General features: G+C 37.3%; 1 protein-coding gene across 1 annotated transcript; it reads left to right on the forward strand.

The window, feature by feature from the left end:
* Positions 1–615: 615 nt before the first annotated feature.
* On the forward strand, positions 616–16,832 carry LOC149945211 (uncharacterized). Its single transcript, XM_090176429.1, has 12 exons — positions 616–1,894; positions 1,951–2,479; positions 2,535–2,682; positions 2,733–2,871; positions 2,926–3,244; positions 3,303–3,403; positions 3,459–3,767; positions 3,821–4,030; positions 4,083–4,193; positions 4,301–4,443; positions 4,503–4,728; positions 16,267–16,832. The coding sequence occupies exons 1-12, from the start codon at positions 1,156–1,158 to the stop codon at positions 16,830–16,832; spliced, it is 3,540 nt and encodes a 1,179-aa protein (XP_090032555.1). The 5' UTR covers positions 616–1,155.
* Positions 16,833–20,212: the final 3,380 nt, after the last annotated feature.

The raw sequence follows: 20,212 nt of genomic DNA on the forward strand, positions 1-20,212 counted from the left end.
CTAGCTTCTTTTTGCCCTACTTTCGTAAAAATGTTGGCACGCGCCTGCTTATTACCCACCCGTGGAGGTTTGTACGGTTCTAGCCCACGCCTAAATTAAGTAACCCACGGGCGTAGCACTGTATGCCAACATACGCTTGTTAGGGCTAGAAAAGTCAAAGAATGTACTGCATCAATAGGCTTTCATAAATTTTTTGAATCAGAGCCCAATAAATTGGACATTGCCAAATTTACTGTTTTCGGTGGTTTCGCTTTGTGTGGTAGATATTTTGTAAAAATTAGGTCCGATAACGTCAAAAAAGGGTTTGTTAGGATTCAGCGAACCCACATTTTCTGTTATATCAGTTAATATTACTTTCAGGGCCGTGCAGAGAGGGGACAGGGGGCCCGTAGCGGTGGGGCCTGCCGAGAAAGCTCAAGGGGGGGGGGGAGGTGCAAATCATGATAACTCGGGAAAAAGTTACAGGGCTCAAAAGGGGGGGGGGTTCAAATCGAAGGGGCCCGCTGATTAGTTTGACCCCGGGCCCCAGGATAACTCTGCACGACCCTGATTACTTTTAAGTATGGTTTTCGGGGTAAGTAGAAGGAAAGTGAGGGTGTGGCATCGATCCCGGGTTCGGGTTTGGGTTCGGGATCGAAATCCGGGATTTAAGGGATGAAATGGGGGTAAAATCATCGAAAAGTCAATGTATTTAGGGTATTTCTCGCGACGATTTGTTTTCCCGTATATCAACATATTGTGTCCAGGCCAACTTGTTCATTTATCTACGCTTATCTCGAAAGATACTTGAACGTATATCTTATCAAGTTTTATCGTACGGAATAAGTTGAAATGATGTAAAAATTGATAACCTAGGCGGCGCGTGCGCAGATTCCCCGGGAGGCGCGGTTAATTTGAATTGAAGTGTTTTGACGTCATGGAATATTTGTTGTTAAAGTAGAATGGAAATATTTTTAAACTTCATTTTAATAGCATTAACGCGTAAGTAGTACTTAAATATGCTTAACACTTGAACCTATCTCACGAGTATTTCAAACGAATATTTTAAGTATGAGAAACGTATTGTTCTCAAATGATACTTGAATATACTATAAAAGAGGTTGTATAGCGTTGTAGGAGGTCATTCCACGGTTAACTGCGGTAGCTATATTCAAGATGCCTAAAGCCCAACATATTTGCCCTACGTGCGCGAAAAGTTTCACTACCAAGTCCTCCTTAAATCGGCATGTTAGAGAAGTACACGGTGATAGACATACGTTTGTCTGTGAAGTATGTGGTAAGAATGTTGCTAGATTGGAACATTTCAAGAGCCATCAACGAACTCATGACTTGAACGCACCCGGCCCTTCCGAACCCATGGACCTGTCTCGCACACCGTCACCAATGCAACGTTCGCTAGCATCTTTCCGTCCACCATCGCCATACCGTCCACCTTCACCTAGTCTGCTTCAAGAAATTCAACTGGAATCTATCCAACCATCTACAGCGGATTTACCCAACAACCCAACGCCATCACCTGTTCCCGCCTCATCAATACTTGATGAAACACCACCAGCATCTCCAAGTATGGTCCAGGCCTTGAATGATACGTTAGCATCTATCCGTTACAATGCTGAAGACTATGATATTGATGCGGGGATGTTTATCGGACGTTACCGAGCCGCTTTCAGTAAATTTCTAATGGAAAGACTCACCAGTAAACGTGGAATTAAATGGTTCCTACTCGTAAGATCTGTTTATATGAGACCTTTAGGGGGTGAGGAACAAAGAGCGGAAGTACGACCCTATTTCCGGAGCACTATGCAAACAACATTAACGCCCGATGTCATTGAAAGCCAGCTGAATGAATGTCTTGAAACAATACAGTCAGCAGCGGAAAACTTTGAAGCGACAGGTATGTACTAAAATTTATAAGTTATATTTTGAACTAAAACATTATATTTTTGATAGGATCGGGTTGGGTAATTGACCGTGTTCTGTATGTAGAATTAAATGTAGCATCTTACCAACCGTTGCGAGGGTCATCGTATATGGAACTACCTGAAAAACTATCTCGACGTCACGCGATTCTTAATATTAGAAACGAAAATGACGAGAAATGTTTTCTCTGGTCAATTCTCGCTAAACTTCACCCAGTTCCTCGGACTCAAAACGCTAATCGTGTTTCCAAATATACACCTTATGAAAATGAACTTGATACCAGTGATATATCTTTTCCTTTCAAATTAAACGCTACGGAACTTAAAAAATTTGAATTAATGAATAATTTATCAATATCTGTGTTCGGCTTTTCGGGAGACATATTCCCCCTTTACGTAAGCGCTAACAAGTGTTGTAAGGAAAGGGAGGTTGATTTGCTATACATCACCGACGAAACTAAAGATATTGACGATGGGAATAGACATTACTGTCTTATACGAGACCTAGGAAAACTGCTACAGCATCTAACAAAACACAGAAATACAAGTTATTATTGCAGGTAATTTAGTTTCCAATATATTAGTTTGAAATATACTAATTATTTTCTGTATTAGAATGTGTCTTCACCGATTCAGTGGAAGCAACGCTGAACAGCGACGTGATGCGCATATCGAAGAATGCGCCACTCACGGCGTCCAAAAAACAGTTTTCCCTACTAAGAAGAAGACGGTTTATTTTGATAAATATGAGTGGACAGAAAAGGTAAAAATAAAAATTATTTAATTTAACTCTTAATGAAATGAAATTATTAGGTGCAGTATGTATTTTACGCCGATTTTGAAGCAATCCTACCGAGAGTTCAAGGATGTGATCTAGATCCCGATATAAATACCAGCAAAGTAAACATGCACATCAGCTGCGCGTATTCGTGGGTGTTTGTTGGACCTGACGGTAAGTTATTTGACAAAATTCCCTTTTAGATATATTACAATAGGATACTTATAGGTGTACCTGTTCGAACCGATTGCTATCGAGGACAAGATGCAACTCGAAGATTTCTGGAGTCTATTCTGGAATTAGAGAAGGAGTTGATGGAACTCATTGAGACAAATGTACCAATGATTATTACCCCGGAGGAGGAGGAACAGTTTCAAGCTGCTACGCATTGCTACATTTGTCAGAAGCAGCTAAATCAGGGAAATATGCCCGCTGTTCGAGATCATTGCCATTTCAGCGGCAAATATAGGGGGCCAGCGCATAACGTCTGTAATCTTCAAAAGAAAGTTCCAGAATTTATCCCTATTTTCCTTCATAACCTTAGCAGGTGAATTTATTAAGTTAATTAACCAGGAAATAAACCTAATAATAATAAATCTTCATAGATACGATTTACATCTTATATGTCAGGAGATTGGTCATTTTAAGGAACAGACACTTGACTGTATTCCTTCCACTAGCGAAAATTATATTTCGCTGAAACTAGGTAAAATATATTTAATTATGAATTTAACCTTAACATTAATTTTATTGTTTTTTAGGGAGATTTCGGTTTTTAGACTCTTATCGATTTCTAAGTGATAGCCTCGATGCTCTAGTATCTAATCTCGTTTTGGAAGGAGCCAGTAAATTCCAGATTGTTAAGAAATATTTTGAAAGTGAGAAAGTTCAACTGCTTTTGCGGAAGGGGGTCTACCCATACGAGTATATGGACGATGAAAAGAAATTTGACGAGACGATGCTGCCACCTAGAGAAGCGTTTTTCAGTTCATTGAAAAATCAAAATATTTTAGAATCTGATTATTTACACGCCCAAAATGTTTGGACAGCGTTTAATATTCAAACATTAGGTAAAATTACTATAGTATAAATATTTCAAATCTCTTAACCTCGGTTTTCGTAGGGGAATACACCGACCTCTATGTGAAAAGCGATGCGTTGCTCTTAGCCGACGTTTTTGAAAATTTTAGAACATTATCTATAACCCATTATAAATTAGATCCCGCTCACGCTTACACCGCACCAGGTTTAGCCTGGCAAGCAGCTTTGAAGATGACCGATGTTCGCCTCGATCTCATACTTGATATAGATCAACACTTATTTATTGAAAAGGGTAACGCTTTTGTGATATTTTAAATATTATTGTATTTACATTGAATTTTTAGGGATTCGAGGCGGTGTTTCAATGATCTCAACTCGTTATTCTGAAGCGAATAACAAATATATGGCCGACACATATGATTCGTCTAAAGAGAGCAGTTATATATGCTATTTAGGTAATTTACATTTTTTAAAAAATAAATAATTTTTTTTATTTTTATTTTTTTATTTTAATTATTTTAATTTTAATTATATTAATTAACTTAATTTAACTTAATTGAAGATGCTAATAATTTGTACGGTGCTGTTATGTGTGAACCACTACCGCTAGGCGACTTCCAGTGGGTTCAGGAGGATGATTTGCAAACACTCAGTGAAAATATTCTGAGTATTCCCAATAACGTTGAAAACGGATACATTTTAGAGGTAAATAACAAGTGTTATAATTATTGAATTATATTTTTAAAGAATTGTTTCCTTTGCAGGTGGATCTTGAATATCCTCCAGAGTTGCATGACTTACATAACGATCTCCCAGTAGCGGCGGAATCTAAAGTTATTACACATGATATGCTATCTCCATACTCCAAAGATCTCTTAGGAAAATTAAATATTAAGGAGAATCAAAGTCTACCAAAACTTCTTCCTAATTTAAATAATAAAGAGAAATACATAGTACATTACCGCAATTTAAAATATTATGTAGAATTAGGTTTGAAAATAACCAAGGTTCATCGAGCTCTAACCTTCACTCAAGGAAAATGGTTAGAAAAATATGTTAGATTCAACACTGAACAGAGGAAATTATCCAAGAGTTCATTTGAAAAGAATTTCTGGAAACTAATGGTTAACTCTGTTTTCGGGTAAATCAATTTAAATAATTTATTACTGTTTTTTCCCTTACTTCATTTAATTCTTTAGAAAAACAATGGAAAATTTACGGAAGCATATAAATTTCGAGTTGATTCATAAACCAGAAAGAATGTTAAAAGTTACAAGTTCCCCGCAGTTTGAACACTTTACCATCTTTAATGAAGAGTTAGCCGGCGCTCATAAGAAGAGAGCTAAAATTGTTCTTAACCGGCCTATATTTACCGGATTCACCATTCTAGATTTATCCAAGGAGCTCATGTATCGGTTCCATTATGGATTCATAAAAAATACGTACGGGGACAAAGCATCACTATTATTTACAGACACTGGTAATTTAATTTAATATGCATTTTTTATTTAAATAGTACTAATATATAAAATATTTACAGACAGTTTAACGTACAACATTAAGACGGATGATGTTTATAAAGACTTTGAAGTTCATAAAAACCGCTTTGACTTCTCTGATTATCCACCTTCGCATTTCCTTCATTCTAATCAGAATAAAAAAGCTCTCGGTTATTTTAAAGACGAGACAAATTCGCAGTTAATTCAAAGCTTTGTAGGACTTCGTCCAAAGCTTTATTCTATTAAATTGTACGGGGAGTCTAAGACCGCTGAAGAGATAGAAAAGGAGTTGCGATTGGGGAAATCTTTAGAGTCAATTTTAAACCATAAAAAGGTTTGTAAGGGCGTTGCCATGAACGTTATTAGAAACGTCATCCGCCACGAAGACTATGAACGTTGTCTTTTTAATCAAGAAACCATGTCAGCCGAGATGATGCGTATAGCTAGTTTCAAGCATGAACTATTTACTATAAATACTAGAAAACTTTGTTTATCACCAAATGATGATAAGAGATACATTCTACCCTGCGGGGTTCGTACATTAGCGCACGGTCATAAAGATATTGAAAAATTATAATGAATGCTTGTATTTATGTATATATAAAAAAAAACTGCTATTGCTATAAATTGTAAAAAATTATTTTATTGAATACATTTTGCACATAAACTCTTTAATCATTTTATCGTTTACATATTTATCTTTCTTAAACCTAGACACAATGTTATACATTTCTATTCCTTTACACCTGTTTATAGCAAAATAGATACAGAATGCTCCACACGTATTACTAGAATTACTCTGTAATTGATTAGAATTAAAAGTTACAGTTTTACTGTTTCGTTCAATAAAGTCATTAAATTTAAAATAATCTGGCGGGTTTCCAAAGGAATCCATGAATTCACAATTTTTATGTTTAGAAAAATATATTAGAACCCAGTGTTCTCCAGGTTCAGCACTCGTATCGGTATTTACAATAAATAGAGAAGGGAATATTTTTACGTATTTAGGTAGCTTGTCAGCCGCGAACACGCCTTGAAATATACTTTTAGTACTTAAATCTTTTTCAAGTATTTTAGTTATCTGTAGCGAATCCATTAATTACTGTAATCGAAAATCACGGTTCGATTTTTATCAATTTCAATCAAATTTTGAAACTCGGCGTAAATTAGAATGGAAATCGTCTCCGGTAACGGTTTTGCAAATTTTAATTCTAATCTCAGGTTACTGTTTTTTACAAGATGCAAGTGATTAGCGTTGTTATTAAGATCCGAGGTTAAATTGTACGCGAATAAACAATTTCCGTTAGGGTAATCTTCCCGACTTATCTGATTCCCTTCATCTACGTTCCACTGATTAGTTTGGATGAAAAGATTGCAATACGCTTGAATATATAGATTTTCCTCAAAGTTTAGAGATAACGCCTTATGAGGGACGCTGCTACCGTCAATGTACAATCCAATGCTTGATAAATCGAAATGTTGAAAGTTGTACGGGGATTTTTTCAAATCTCCTAGAAACGCTTTTTGTTCCACAAACCCGATAACAACTTTCTTAGGTGCTTGTCCGGTAAATAAATGATCTTGCACACTAGCCATAAGTCCAGCGGGTATAGAAAATGAGGTGCACTCCGAACGAGTTACAGGATATTTAGCGGTTCCATATTGTAACGCCTTGGCTTGAGCGAGCGATAGTTCCGGTATCACTTTAACTTTCCTCAGATAAAGGGAAGCTGATAAAATCTCCACTTTACATTTTACGTCGGAATGAACGCAAAAAGCTGCTCTATTTTTATCGAATTTAAATTTCAAATCAACCATATTTAATAAAAAGCGTGGTTGTTGACATAAATCAGTATGGACTACGCCTAACAAGTCAATCGCCCCTTTTTGCGCTAAACTCGCTCGTTTAGAGAAACCATCGTTATCGAAAAATGAATCGAACTTTCCAGGCGTATCCCGATAGAAAAGTGAACTCGTTAAATAACTTTTTTTCGCAGAATCTCCGAACGTTAATAAAGTTTGTATCATACTTTTATAAGCGTAATTTTGACTGGAAGGTGTTACTGATCTTTCATTAAGAAATACGTGGACGTCGCTAAAAAGCGAATGAAGAAACAAATTCTCGGGGGCGATATTGTCGGCTGGAGTTCCGGCGGCCCCACCCGCAACACCTGGAACCGCGGGTTGCGGTAGTTGACCATTATCTTTAGTTACCTTAACTCGAACGTGCAGCAAAGTTTGTGAAAGGTCTATATACGTTTCAGAGTTACCGTTGATAGAAAATGTAATTGATGCGTTATCAACTATATTTGATATTGGATTATACTCAACCCATTCTCCACCAATAATCGAAGATTGTGTCATAGGTACTTGAAACAAATCTAGCTCGGAATTTATACATTCAACAGAGTGCGGGTGTAAAAGGGACATTATGAGAATATATCGGAACGTTTAGGGAACCGTCCTTTCGCTATCCTGCCTGCTGTTGAAATGGCGCTTTTCGATTGAGTTCGTTTCCTTTTATTTCCGGAACCCGTCATTCTTTTAATATGATCCGTAGCTGAAGATGTTAGTCTCATGGCTTCATCAGCTGCTGAAGCTAAAGTTTCCCTTCCAGCGTTAATAGAATGCGATTTAAGCGCTGTTTTAATTGGGACTCCGCTAACAACATCGGTCGCTACTTTCGCTCCGGTACTTAAAAGTTTTTTTCCCAAGTAAGTAGCGCCTTTCTTCAGTAAAGGTACCGCGAATCTAAACGCTGAAGATAATATATTTCCTAGTCCATGTCCTCTTTGCACGGCTAAACCTCTATATACAGGTATTCCACCGAAACCAACCTGGTTTAAATAGTAACTTTCATAATCAGTTCTTGAAGGTGAATATTCAGACCTCATGATGTTAACTGTTCGCTCTCTTAAGCTAGAATGAAGGTGTGTCCTGAATGATTAAAGGTTTATAGTGAAGTCCACATTTTACGGGGTTTAAAATGTAATACAACGTGAGCTTTTCCACTATGAAACTGTATTGGCTCACCTAAATCATCTGTTATATTAATCTCTATAGTCTTAATATTATTAGACACGACTGGTAGGTAATGAGGTTGTGAAAATATTTTTGTAGTTGTTTTCCCATTAGACTCGGTTTTCTCTTCGACGCTTATGATTCTTAATAGAGGTGCTAAACTATCCCCAACAACGCTATTTTCAACCAGATCGGAATAAACGAATAAGGAATGTAACCCAGCGTTCATATCAACTGGGTAGGGGGTTATCATTGAATTTAAAATGGTGAAATCATTATCTCTTCTATCCTTAAAACCTAGTAAAATCGATAGATCGGGGCCAATTACAGCTCTGATTTTCGGTTGCAATTTAACTTTAATTCGATTAGAATAATTTAAATAAGCGAATGTAACTTGTTCTTCTTCTTGGTTGTGGACGTTCATAACATGTAATAGTTCTTCCGGAGTTTTATAAAAACCCGCGGGAACTTCAATTATTTTATCATATTCGAGAGGGTCTTTAACTAGAGGGTTATCAGTCATTTTATCATATTCGAGAGGGTCTTTAATAACCAATAGATTAGGTTTTCGAACGTTATGCCATGTCCGAGGATAGCTTATTTCCGCTAACCCAACTTCGTACTGTTCCTCAAATCTTAACGGTTCAGCTAAATACGTTCGAAATTTACCAACGCTATTATCTTGGTAATATAATGACGAGGAATCTGAAGGTAGCGTTACGTAAAAACTCATTTTAAATCCACTTCTTGTATCCAAGAATTAAATGTAGGGTCGTAATCTTGCCACTTGACATACAGTTCTACGCGACCGTCCGATTTTTTCCTCTTTTTTATTACTTTTTCGATTATGAAGTAACAGTCTTTTAAATCTCGACCAACAATCTGAACCTCCTCTCGATAGAATACTCCTAAAATGGGGTTAGAATTTAAATCCATCAGCTTATATACAGGTGGGTCACGTGGTAGTCTCTCAGCTATTTTAAACAATTCTGTAGTAAAATTCGGGTTATATTTCTTATCGAAAATTGATAAATTTCTACTTATTCTACAAATATCTCCAATTTCAAACGCGTATGTTAACGGAGGAGAAAAATTTACCGAACCGTAAAGATTTTTCCATATTTTAGCAGAGTTATCTAGAGTAACTTCCGCGGGTTTACATTTCATTGATCTATGATAACTATTGTTATAAGCGTTTATAATATCATCTAAAACGTCGATATATTTAAGGGTGTTATTCTGCGTGAAATAGCGATATAAACGAGATTTAAAACTTCTAATGAATCTTTCAATAATGGACGCTTTCATTTCCGATCGGGTAGCGAAAAATTTAATGTTCCTTCTTTCTAATTCACTCTGCACTTCTTGACAGACAAATTCGTTTCCATGATCACTTTGAATTCTTTTCGGTTGACGGCCTTTTTCAAAAACGTTACGTAACGCTTCTAAAATTGTTACACCTTTCTTATTTTTAACCGCTACAGCCATAGCGTATTTGCTAAATATGTCGATAATACATAATACGTAGCGAGATCCTGAATTATATTTAGACAGCTTCTGAAAATCTGCCAAGTCCGCTTGCCACTGTTCGTCAATTCCATAAACAATAGTTCGATTTCGTTTGAATCGTCTTCTAGCAGGTTTATGCAGCGTATATGTATCCTGCTTTATTAGAAATTGTTTTACTTTTTCCAATGAAACCTTTAAACCTTTATGTCGAGCTGAATTATAGAGCGCTTGAACTCCAGCGAATGACCCTGGGTCTGCGGGGTTAGTATAGATCTGCTCAAGTTCTTTCTCCATATTGGGTAATATTTTGATGTAATGGCATGTAACGCCAAAAAAGGAAATTAAATAATTCTAATATTATAATAACTATGATAATTAATACAGCTGTGATAATTTTCGGTGATTTTGAAAATGATTGTGATAAATAGGCTAAAAGTCCTAAAGAGACCGTTTCTGTACAACCTTCCATTGTAGGCTTATACTATGAAATGAGAACAAAATTATCAGGTTAATATATTTTATTTAGTATGTATCCAAGATCTTAGAGGACTAGGTGAAGATGATGATAACATTGAACTACTTGGTGGTGTATGAAATACAGCGAATGTTTTTAACAGTGTCAATCTTACAGGATTTTTAATTAAACGTTTTGAAATATTTGACTTATGAATGCCCTCGTAAAACTCTGTAACTCCTATAGGATCAATCGCTGTTCCAGGCGTTTTTCTCACAGCGTCATACAAAAGATCGATTATATTAGATCCTCCAATCACTTGTCCTCGAATAGAAAGCTCTCCTGAGTTAGTCCATCTAATATATCTCGGATCTTCCGTAGTCGCTCGGTATAATGAAATCGCATCACTAACATAAGTTGCAGGTAGAGAATAAGATATTTGCGCGAACCAGGTTTTAGGCCGTTCAGAGTTTTCAATAACGGGAGAGATTTGCTCTTTACGTACGTAAGTTAACCGTCGTTGGAGAGTTTGATTGTATAATGCTAATTTCTCTGATTCGTTTAAATCTGGATTATCTAGAATAGATTTCATTTCATCATCGAGTGTCTTCTCTTTTTGAAGTTCAGGTGTTTCTTCTATTTTGGAAGGTGGAGTGTTTTTTAATCTCTCCATTACATCTTCAGGTACTAGAAGCATTTTTCGAGCCATCATCGGTTTATAGCTCGGCTTATTGCACTTCCGGCGACTGAGCTAACGATAGATAGCAGTGGCGCTAATAAAAATGGAAGAAAACCACCTTTTTGTACCAGTATCTTTCGTCGTTTTGATATAGGATTCTTCTTCGACACGTTTCGTATAACCGCGCTATGTTTCTTTAACCGCTTACGATGACGTTCTGACAGTTCAATTGTTCCGTGTAATACATTTATACAACATTCAACGAGAGCCAGTATAGCTTCCTTGCTAGCGTATTTAATAGCTGTCTTTCTTTGATTTAGATTACAGGATGTCAGGAAACGTAGAAAGTCTAGGTTTTCCTTTACTCGTTTTGAGACATCCATTTAGAGATTTTCTTAGCCTTTCTTAAAGCGCAATGAACAGTTTCGGAATGAAAAGGGCAGTTTAATTCAACGTCTTCTAGTTCTGATAATTTAGGACAACCGGTATCTTCGATGTTAGTTACTGGAACACCGAGGAGTGTCGATAATACTGCAGCTTTTTCTAAACCTTTGGTGAAAAACGAAGTAGCTTTTTCCGCTATCTGATTGCAAATGTCACGTCTCGTTCTGTAAGGACGTTCGCCGTCATCCCATCGAAGATGACAAATGTTATGAGATATCCATCTGCATTGTCTTTTATTTTCGTTTGAAAGCTCTTTGAAAGGGCATGGAGATTTGAAAGTAAACACTTCCGATTCTTCAGTTTCTAATACTACGTAAGCTAATTCTTTAATAATCCACTCTCGATTAACCCTAAAAAAATTCCCTTCTATAATACACTTCATTTTGGAATAAAGACAGCCGATTCTTCACCCGGTATTAAACCTGTTCGTAGTAAATACTGATCTGGGGTGTGAGGTTTCAAGTCAACTAATAAATACCCAAATTTCCGTGACGTAGCTTGTTGAAACGCATCAATAACGTATTTGCTATTGGTTGGAGATATCTGCCTCGCGAGATGATAAATTGTTGATTTATCTCGTGGTGATTTAAAAATAAATAGATAATGAGCATTTAAATTTAAAGTTCTTATTTCTTTTCCGGGGTAATAAAGGTTTTGCATTAAAATTAGTACGGAGGTGTTTCTGTGATGAGATCCACGAATAAATAAATTAGTTACATCTTTATTATTAGATATCTCGCATAACAAATCGTCTAAAATAACTAAATTCCTAATTTGCGGGTTTAATATATTAACATCGAGTAACCCTTCGTGAAACTCGACTGAAGGTGTGTGTTCTAATATTGATTGAAATAGTTTCGGCTGATACTCGGTATAACACCATATTATCCTCTCCGGAGGAGGGGATATACAGGTCTTCTTATATTGAATCAACCGTCCCACCAGGAATGACTTTCCGCATTGGGTGGACCCGGCTACAAGCCCATTCATTGGATGTTGTAAGCTTAAATCCATAATGGTAAATGAGAATCGGAACATTAGTGCAATCAATTTTATTAACTTTTTAACAAGTTTTTAGCATTGCATATTATTAGTGACATTATATTATTTAAAATTTCTTTCGACAATTCACAGCGAATAGTAAACATTTCAATAATATTTTCACAATCTACCGACATAATTATTTCATAAAAATGCAAATCTACGCGCTTAGAATAATCCGTCATGATACAATCATGCTGGAGTTGAGATGGATGATCAATTTGACAGCCATTGCACGCTTTCTTAAGAGCTTCGTGTAATTGTTTAATTACAACGTTAGTCATCGCCTCCTTTATTTCCTTGATTTTCTTTAAACACTTCTGAATAGACTTGTACTGGTCGAGGAAATTCAACCAAGAAGATTGAGCGAAAGCTACCCCCTCTTTAGTCGGTAACAGTTTTCCATAGTTTACTCCATAACCATGGTACATTTGTCTAACATCTAAAACCTTTTGTTCGGCAAATCTATGAACCGAAAACCGTTTAGTTTCAGAACCTGTGAAAACCCACGAAGTTTCAGCTTCGTTATTGAAATAAGCTTCAATGGCATCTTTCTTTGTCCATAGTTCTTGCAGTTCCGCTTCTGTTAGTTTGATACCCTTTGTTAAATCTAATAGACCGCAGTAGATGGTTTCATCTGCATAAACGATTAACCCTTTGTCAGCAGACACAGGAAATGAACAATTCCTATAAAATAAATACATTAAGACAAAGTTAAGAATTATCACTGAGTATTCCTACTTACATTTTAAGGTTCCTCGAAGTCACTTCCAATACAATTCAGATGGTGAACTTTCTAAATATGGTCTTACTATTATACGGTTTTCCCTTTTTATACTCTGAAATTATTTATCTTCGATATCTTATTTTTTAAAATGGAGTTTAAAATTAATTCCATTCTACGTATACGCATTTTGAAGTGTATCGCGTTACGTATATAGGAATTTACCCGGTCCTCATACGGAATCACGTGTACAATTACAATACTTGAGAACGATACGTTTCTCATACTTAAACTTTAGATATTCGTTTGAAATACTCGTGAGAAAGGTTCAAGTGTCAAGCATATTTAAGTACTACAATGATATTAAAATTAAGTTTAAAAATATTTCCATTCTACGTCATTTTAACAACGAATATTCCATGACGTCAAAACACTCAAATCTATGTTTTAAATTCAAATTAACCGCGCCCCAATCCGCGCACGTTAACCGCGTCCCATATTCCATGACGTCAAAAAACTCTTAAATTCAAATTAACCGCGTCCCCCGGGGTAATCTGCGCACGCGCCGCCTAGGTTATCAATTTTTACATCATTTCAACTTATTCCGTACGATAAAACTTGATAAGATATACGTTCAAGTATCTTTCGAGATAAGCGTAGATAAATGAACAAGTTGGCCTGGACACAATATGTTGATATACGGGAAAACAAATCGTCGCGAGAAATACCCTAAATACATTGACTTTTTGATGATTTTACCCCCATTTCATCCCTTAAATCCCGGATTTCGATCCCGAACCCAAACCCGAACCCGGGATCGATGCCACACCCTCACTTTCCTTCTACTGGGGTAATTTACGTGGTTTTATATTTTCGCCTAAAAGTCGAAAAAACATTCCTTAATTTATGGCCGATTTTCAAGAAAGTTATATTTTTGAAGAGCTGTGGTTTCCATATAACCTAGTTTTGCAATAACGTTGCTTAATTATAAATCTAATGATTTGGAGCAGCCTATACAAACCCTCGCAACTTCCAACATTGTCAATCCGTGTGTTTACAGAGGTTTATACGCGAGTTTTCTTTTCGTATTTTTCAATGCTGTTCTCACACTCGACAAGTTGCGTTATGAATTTTCCGCCTTCCCAATTTCCAAAAGTGTTATCGTTTTATCGTTTTAAACAGTAAAAACCACAATACAAGGCACAGTAGGCACACCACAACGAATAATTGTGTTCTGAAGGCTTTATTATCTACAAATTATTTGAAATGTTCATGTGTCCCGCGTTACAGCAAAAGTACAAAAACACAAAGAATACGCATTCATTCTTGCCAAATGAACAAAATGCTAGTCTTACTACGAGAAAAGGATAAACGTTAACCATTACTAAAAACAGGCAATTTTCTGTACTTGAATGAAAAATGTCGCCCTATAGAAAATGCCCCCCGGGGCGGACAGCCCCCTCCGCCGTCCCCTAGTAACGCCACTGCACTCGACGGAACATTAACAACGGAAAGTTGAGCGTTAACGGTATATCGAATGTGAAACAAAATTCCGCACGGCGTTTATCGTAGACACTCCGTCGAGTGTGAAACCACCTTAAGTCGTATGCCTCGGTTTCAACGTATGACCAGAATTAACAAATAAGTGTAACACTTTTCGGAGCAGTACACGTTGCTTTCAACGTATGATCCAACGTAACAAATATAAGTGTGACACAAATTATCGGAGCAGTACGCGCGTCGCTCTCAAAGTGTGAAGAAAAGTAACAAAAAAGTGTGACACTGATTTTAATCGGGTTTTCGACAGGATTGTGTGTATTCTGACTGTCGTTCGTCTTGTTTCAAAACGAAGGGCTTTGTAAATATCGGCCTGCATAAGCAAGGGGTCGGCCTTTTTCGGCCCGCGGGCTTTGACGGAATTCGGGTGGCCAACCCCACTCATCTCTAAAAAAATCGGAAGAAAAGTACTTCGATACTATTATGTTGAAATACGCTTACGTGTTATATTTAGTTATATAGCAAAGAACAAAAACCATATGTGACGTGCCGTCACATATGGACATATTAGGACAACACTAACTTTCAGGACAAATAGGGGTTTTCCTTAGAGATGTAGACTGGCATTGTTTAATTTATTTCAGTTACTTGGAAGATGCTATTTCTTCAATTGTCTGATTTTTTCTCTTCGTTGAACAAATAATTGATATGAACTTGGTTCCCGATTCTATATCATTAGTCCTAAACAATTTCGTATATATTTCCTCAAATAATAAAACTAGCTTTCTAGAGCATTGCAGGAGTGCCTAATAAGGCTCCCTACACCGACAAAAAAAATTAAACAGCCACGCGAGTCCGTCCGTGTAAAGGTTTGATATACGTTGACGTTAAATTTCGCAAAAACAAAATTTACCAAATTACAATAAATATTGAATTTAATTTGCATATATATATATTGTGATATCATTATTAATCGTTTCGAATCGACGTTAATCGCATTAATTTTAATTAGGCTTACGTTAAATTTAACACGTGGCAACATTTTGATGAGGGGTATGAGTCTACCAGGGGTCGAGGGATACACAACATTGGACAAGTGGGGGTTGAGTCCAAAGAATGGCTAGATCAGTCGTAAAACATCTCATGCCCGTATTGGGTTCCCTCTGCCTACAGGCCTACTGTCTACACCATCCGCCGCCCCTTTATTTAGGTCGCGCTCCCGTTAGCTGTTGCCCAGCCCACAACGTACGATGTTTTATTCTTGAAGTGACGACATGGATATTGGTCAAGCTGTTTATTATTTATTAATAATAAATATAAATATAAATATCAGACGAAGCCATTTCTACTTGTCTATCTTCTAAATCCGCGGTTCTCACAATCATGGCCAAAAACCTTGAGCGGATATCCGCTCACTGTGGGTTTTTTTCTGTTGAAAAATTCTCTCTCGATTCCAAAACTGGCGTATCTCTTACGCTGTTCCCCAAATTGGCGCCGGGAAAAAGATCTCGCGACTTTTGACGACGTTTTGCGCCAGAGCGTACAGTCCATCACTAATACTCAGATGGACAGAGTATCTTGGGAACAAGTGGCTCTCCCTGTCTCTAAGGGCGGTTTGGGAATTCGTCACGCATCGAAACTCGCCTTGTCGCCTTTCTAGCCTCGAGCTCCAGTGTGGAATCTTTGGTGCAGGCAATTCTTCCGACATCTTTAAGGACTTGCAATGACTTGAGCTACGACGACGGGCTTGTTAAGTGGCTTGAGCTAAGTGAACAAGCGCTTCCTTCCGGGGATCACCGCGACACGCCACGCGCCTGGGAGCACCCGCTGGAAGAAAAAGCTATTTCCACTCTGATGGATTTAACGTCCGATAACCGGGATAAAGCCCGTTTACCCTCTATCACGTCTAAAGAGTCGGGAGTCTGGTTAAACGCCTTGTCATCTTCCTCTCTTGACACCTTACTAGACGACGACTGCTTTAGGATAGCTGTCGGATTGCGCTTGGGTGCTAAAATATGGGTCCCTCACACCTGTAAATGTGGCTCTATGGTGGATTCTTTGGGCACGCATGGCTTAAGTTGTAAACGCAGCGCCGGTCGTTTGTCTCGACACGGAGCCGTTAATGATATTCTAAAGCGTGCACTAGTTTCCGCTGGTTTACCTTCCATGTTGGAACCCTCAGGTCTGTCCAGGGACGACGGCAAACGTCCTGATGGTACGTCATGATGGTGGTAAATCACTAGTGTGGGATTTTACCTGCACGGACCCTCTCGCGCCTAATAGGTTCAGAGGTTTCTGACCGATTATTGAGTAGTCTCTGATCATAGATTGTTAAAATGGCGGCGTAGTTACACTCGACGTTTGTCGCGGAAAAAATCAGTCCGTGGCTGGCAACCCTGACTGTGCTTCTGAATCTGCTCGTCATTAGTCTCTTCAACTAATAGACCATATTCCTATTTACGCCTAAGGGGGAAACACATCGGGGGACAATGGAGTTTTTTTGCGCGGGCCTAATGGGTTAAGAGGGCTCTGACCGATTATAGAGTAGTCTCTGATCGTAGATTGTTAAAAAGGCGCCGTAGTTACACTCGACGTTTGTATTTACAGTTTTTTTACCCCTCCGAGGAGACTTTGTACCCTAGGAGGGATTATACAACCACCGTGTCTGTGGGTCTGTCTGTCAGGCCTGCGAACGCGTTCGCATTTTCGGGGCAAAGCGTAATCACTGCGTACCCAGTTTCTTAGAATCAGGGAAAAGGTTTTTCCAAAAGCGCCCCCTTTTTGTCATTGGGTGTAGTTTAATTTTTTAATCGGCCGGGATTCTTCAAAATGTATCAAACAAACTATTTCGTAGTTGTTATTTCAAAAAAAAACTAAATGTGCAATTTTGAAAAAGACGAAAAGGGTTTTAAAGTGGCTTTAATAACTCTATTTCATGCATAATATGCCAAGGCTTAGAGGAAATATCTCGGGGGAAAACGATAGAAATCCAATTTTACTCTAGAATCTTATTCTAGGTGAAGTGCAAGTATAAAAGAATAAAATAAATAGCTTATCTTTATCGTACGACGAAAATTCGTAAAGGAAGCAGTCGAAAAACTGTAAAAACAAACGTCGAGTGTAACTAAGCCGCCATTTTAACAATCTACGATCAGAGACTACTCAATAATCGGTCAGAGCCCTCTGAACCCATTAGGCCCGCACAAAAACTCCATTGTCCCCCGATGTGTTTCCCCCTTTTCACCGGTAGGCGTAAATAGGAATATGGTCGATTAGTTGGGATGACTCAGAATTTAATGGGTTTGCCCATGGAAGGAAGATATGGAAGGCCGACTCTGCCTTTAAAAGCTTAATATTATTTACCGTCAAAAATGTATTTTCGGAATGTTGGCTTCCGCGGCTGTCAACCCAAAGATTAGGAAAGAGTTGGATAATAATGGTGGAAAAAGTGACCTTGAAAGGTAATATATATTTTGTTTTTCGTTAGAAATTATTGTCAATTATATGGTATTTATCGCAAACGTTTAAATGCGGACGATCTTTCCCAGAAATTTCATAAGCAGACGAAAAATCAAATAGCACCATCTATCTATTGTGCTGTAAGTCTTGTACAAACCACTTTACTATAAAAGGGGGGAGTCGGTCTTCTATATCTTTGTTCCTTGGTTAGCCTCTGTAATAAATACCTTCCTACGCCCTGAAGTTCCCTCAAAGACTGTTACCAGATCAAAAATAAAAACAAACCACTACCTTTGGCTGCTATTCTTTTGTTGAAAGAAAGTGATCAAGTAGAATTTTTGCAACCGCCATGCGCTAATGCTGGTGAAGAGTTCGACATCGATTTGGAAGATTCATTTTATTTACATGCGGATATGCAAGGTCTTGGTCTTATTTTGGAAAATGAGGAACATTTTTAAATAATATTTACTTAATTTTACTTATATCACTTAAAAACTTAACTCGTGCAAATAATGAAAGTGTATTTTTATTTATTATTATAATTAATTTTACTTGTTGTTACACGAGTATTTTTTGTTTTCAAAAATGAAATATTCATTTCATTACTTATTTCAACGTAATTTGTTCAAAATGCACAATACAAGATAAGAAATGTGTGTTTGTTCATTTATATTGATTCTTTATATAATAATCGGCAAATGGTACTTCCAATTTATTGTAGGTTCCTGTTCTAAAGTTGCTAAACAAAGGAAAAGCAAAAATTCAAATGATTTTGTTTTGTTTAATTTAATTTACTTTTTGCCTTCATGAAACGACTGTATCTAAAATTTTAAATTGTATGAAATTACATAGGAACTTGTTCCTATGTAATTTCATACAATCTAAATCAATTTCTGCGAGAGCATGCGCACAGCAAAATCCTACTAACAGGAGGATGAAATAGAAGTTTATCAGGCGTAGAATATTTTGTTGTGGAAAGAAGGAAAACAAGATGAACAGAGACCTGGCGAAATTGCGTTTTCAAAAAATGTTTTTCGGAGTTATAAAAATGTATATATCTTGAAAACTTCGCGAAACTCCGCACTCGGACTTTTTGCCAGTTATAATGCGGAACTTATTCTACCAAATTATGATGATTTTTTCTGCAACTACTTGCAACATTTTGGAAAAAGGCCGTTTGAATATGCCATATTTTGATCAAATCTGAACCTTTGAGCGCATTTTACAGAACTTCTGTACAACCGATTTTCACCGAATTTTAAATTTACGTTTAGCAGAAGCCTTTACACACATTGACTAAAGAAATTCCCCAAAATTCCCAAAGGGGAACGTTTGGCCCCCTGGTGGCAGTTACCAGAATATAAGTTATATTTTCGGACTGAGCTAAAAACAGTGATCAATAATATATACACATTCATTATATTTTGTTGAAATTTAATTTTGGCACAAAAAAGTCGATTTTGAGATGGAGCCACAATCGGAATGCAAGTTGAGCCATAGAGCACGCCTGCCTAGTAAGCGAAGCGTATATATAGTATGTGGCTCCATTCGTATGTGTTGTGGAATTTGAAAAAAACCGTCAGGAAAAAAATTTGGCTTCATCAGCTGTTAACTGAATACTCGAAAACTGATGCTGACGACATACTTTGCCAACAAAACACTGAGAAACGTCAACTCCCCTAGGGTAGTCTGCGTCAACCAGAGCTTGAAACTTTTGAAGGTGATACGAGTTAAATTGATGACCTTGCAGAATTTACCAAACAAAAACGTGATTTACACTTAATCGTCTCCCAACTCACCAGGTACTTGTTCCAGGATCGTTTTCGACAATGGTTAGAACCTTAATTAATAATTGTTTAAATCCATTTTTGGGAAAGTAATTTACTTTACTTAAAGGTACATGTAAGACGAATAATATCGAATACATGTTACAATCAAAAACTAATTGAATCAAATTGCTGTAAGATCCTTATCCTCAAGGTCTTCTGGTACGTTTGGCACTCTCTCACGAGATTGTCCTTGTTCTTTTAAGCGTCTGTTGACAGCGGAAAATGTGCGTTGATCTGGTAAGGGTCTTTGAGGGAACTTCAGGGCGTAGAAAGGTATTTATTACAGAGGGGGGGAAGACCGACTCCCCCCTTTTCTAG

The sequence above is a fragment of the Leiobunum rupestre genome, chromosome 5 (genome assembly GCF_980474605.1).
Source record: "Leiobunum rupestre chromosome 5, qqLeiRupe1.1.hap1, whole genome shotgun sequence".
Lineage (NCBI taxonomy): Eukaryota > Metazoa > Arthropoda > Arachnida > Opiliones > Sclerosomatidae > Leiobunum > Leiobunum rupestre.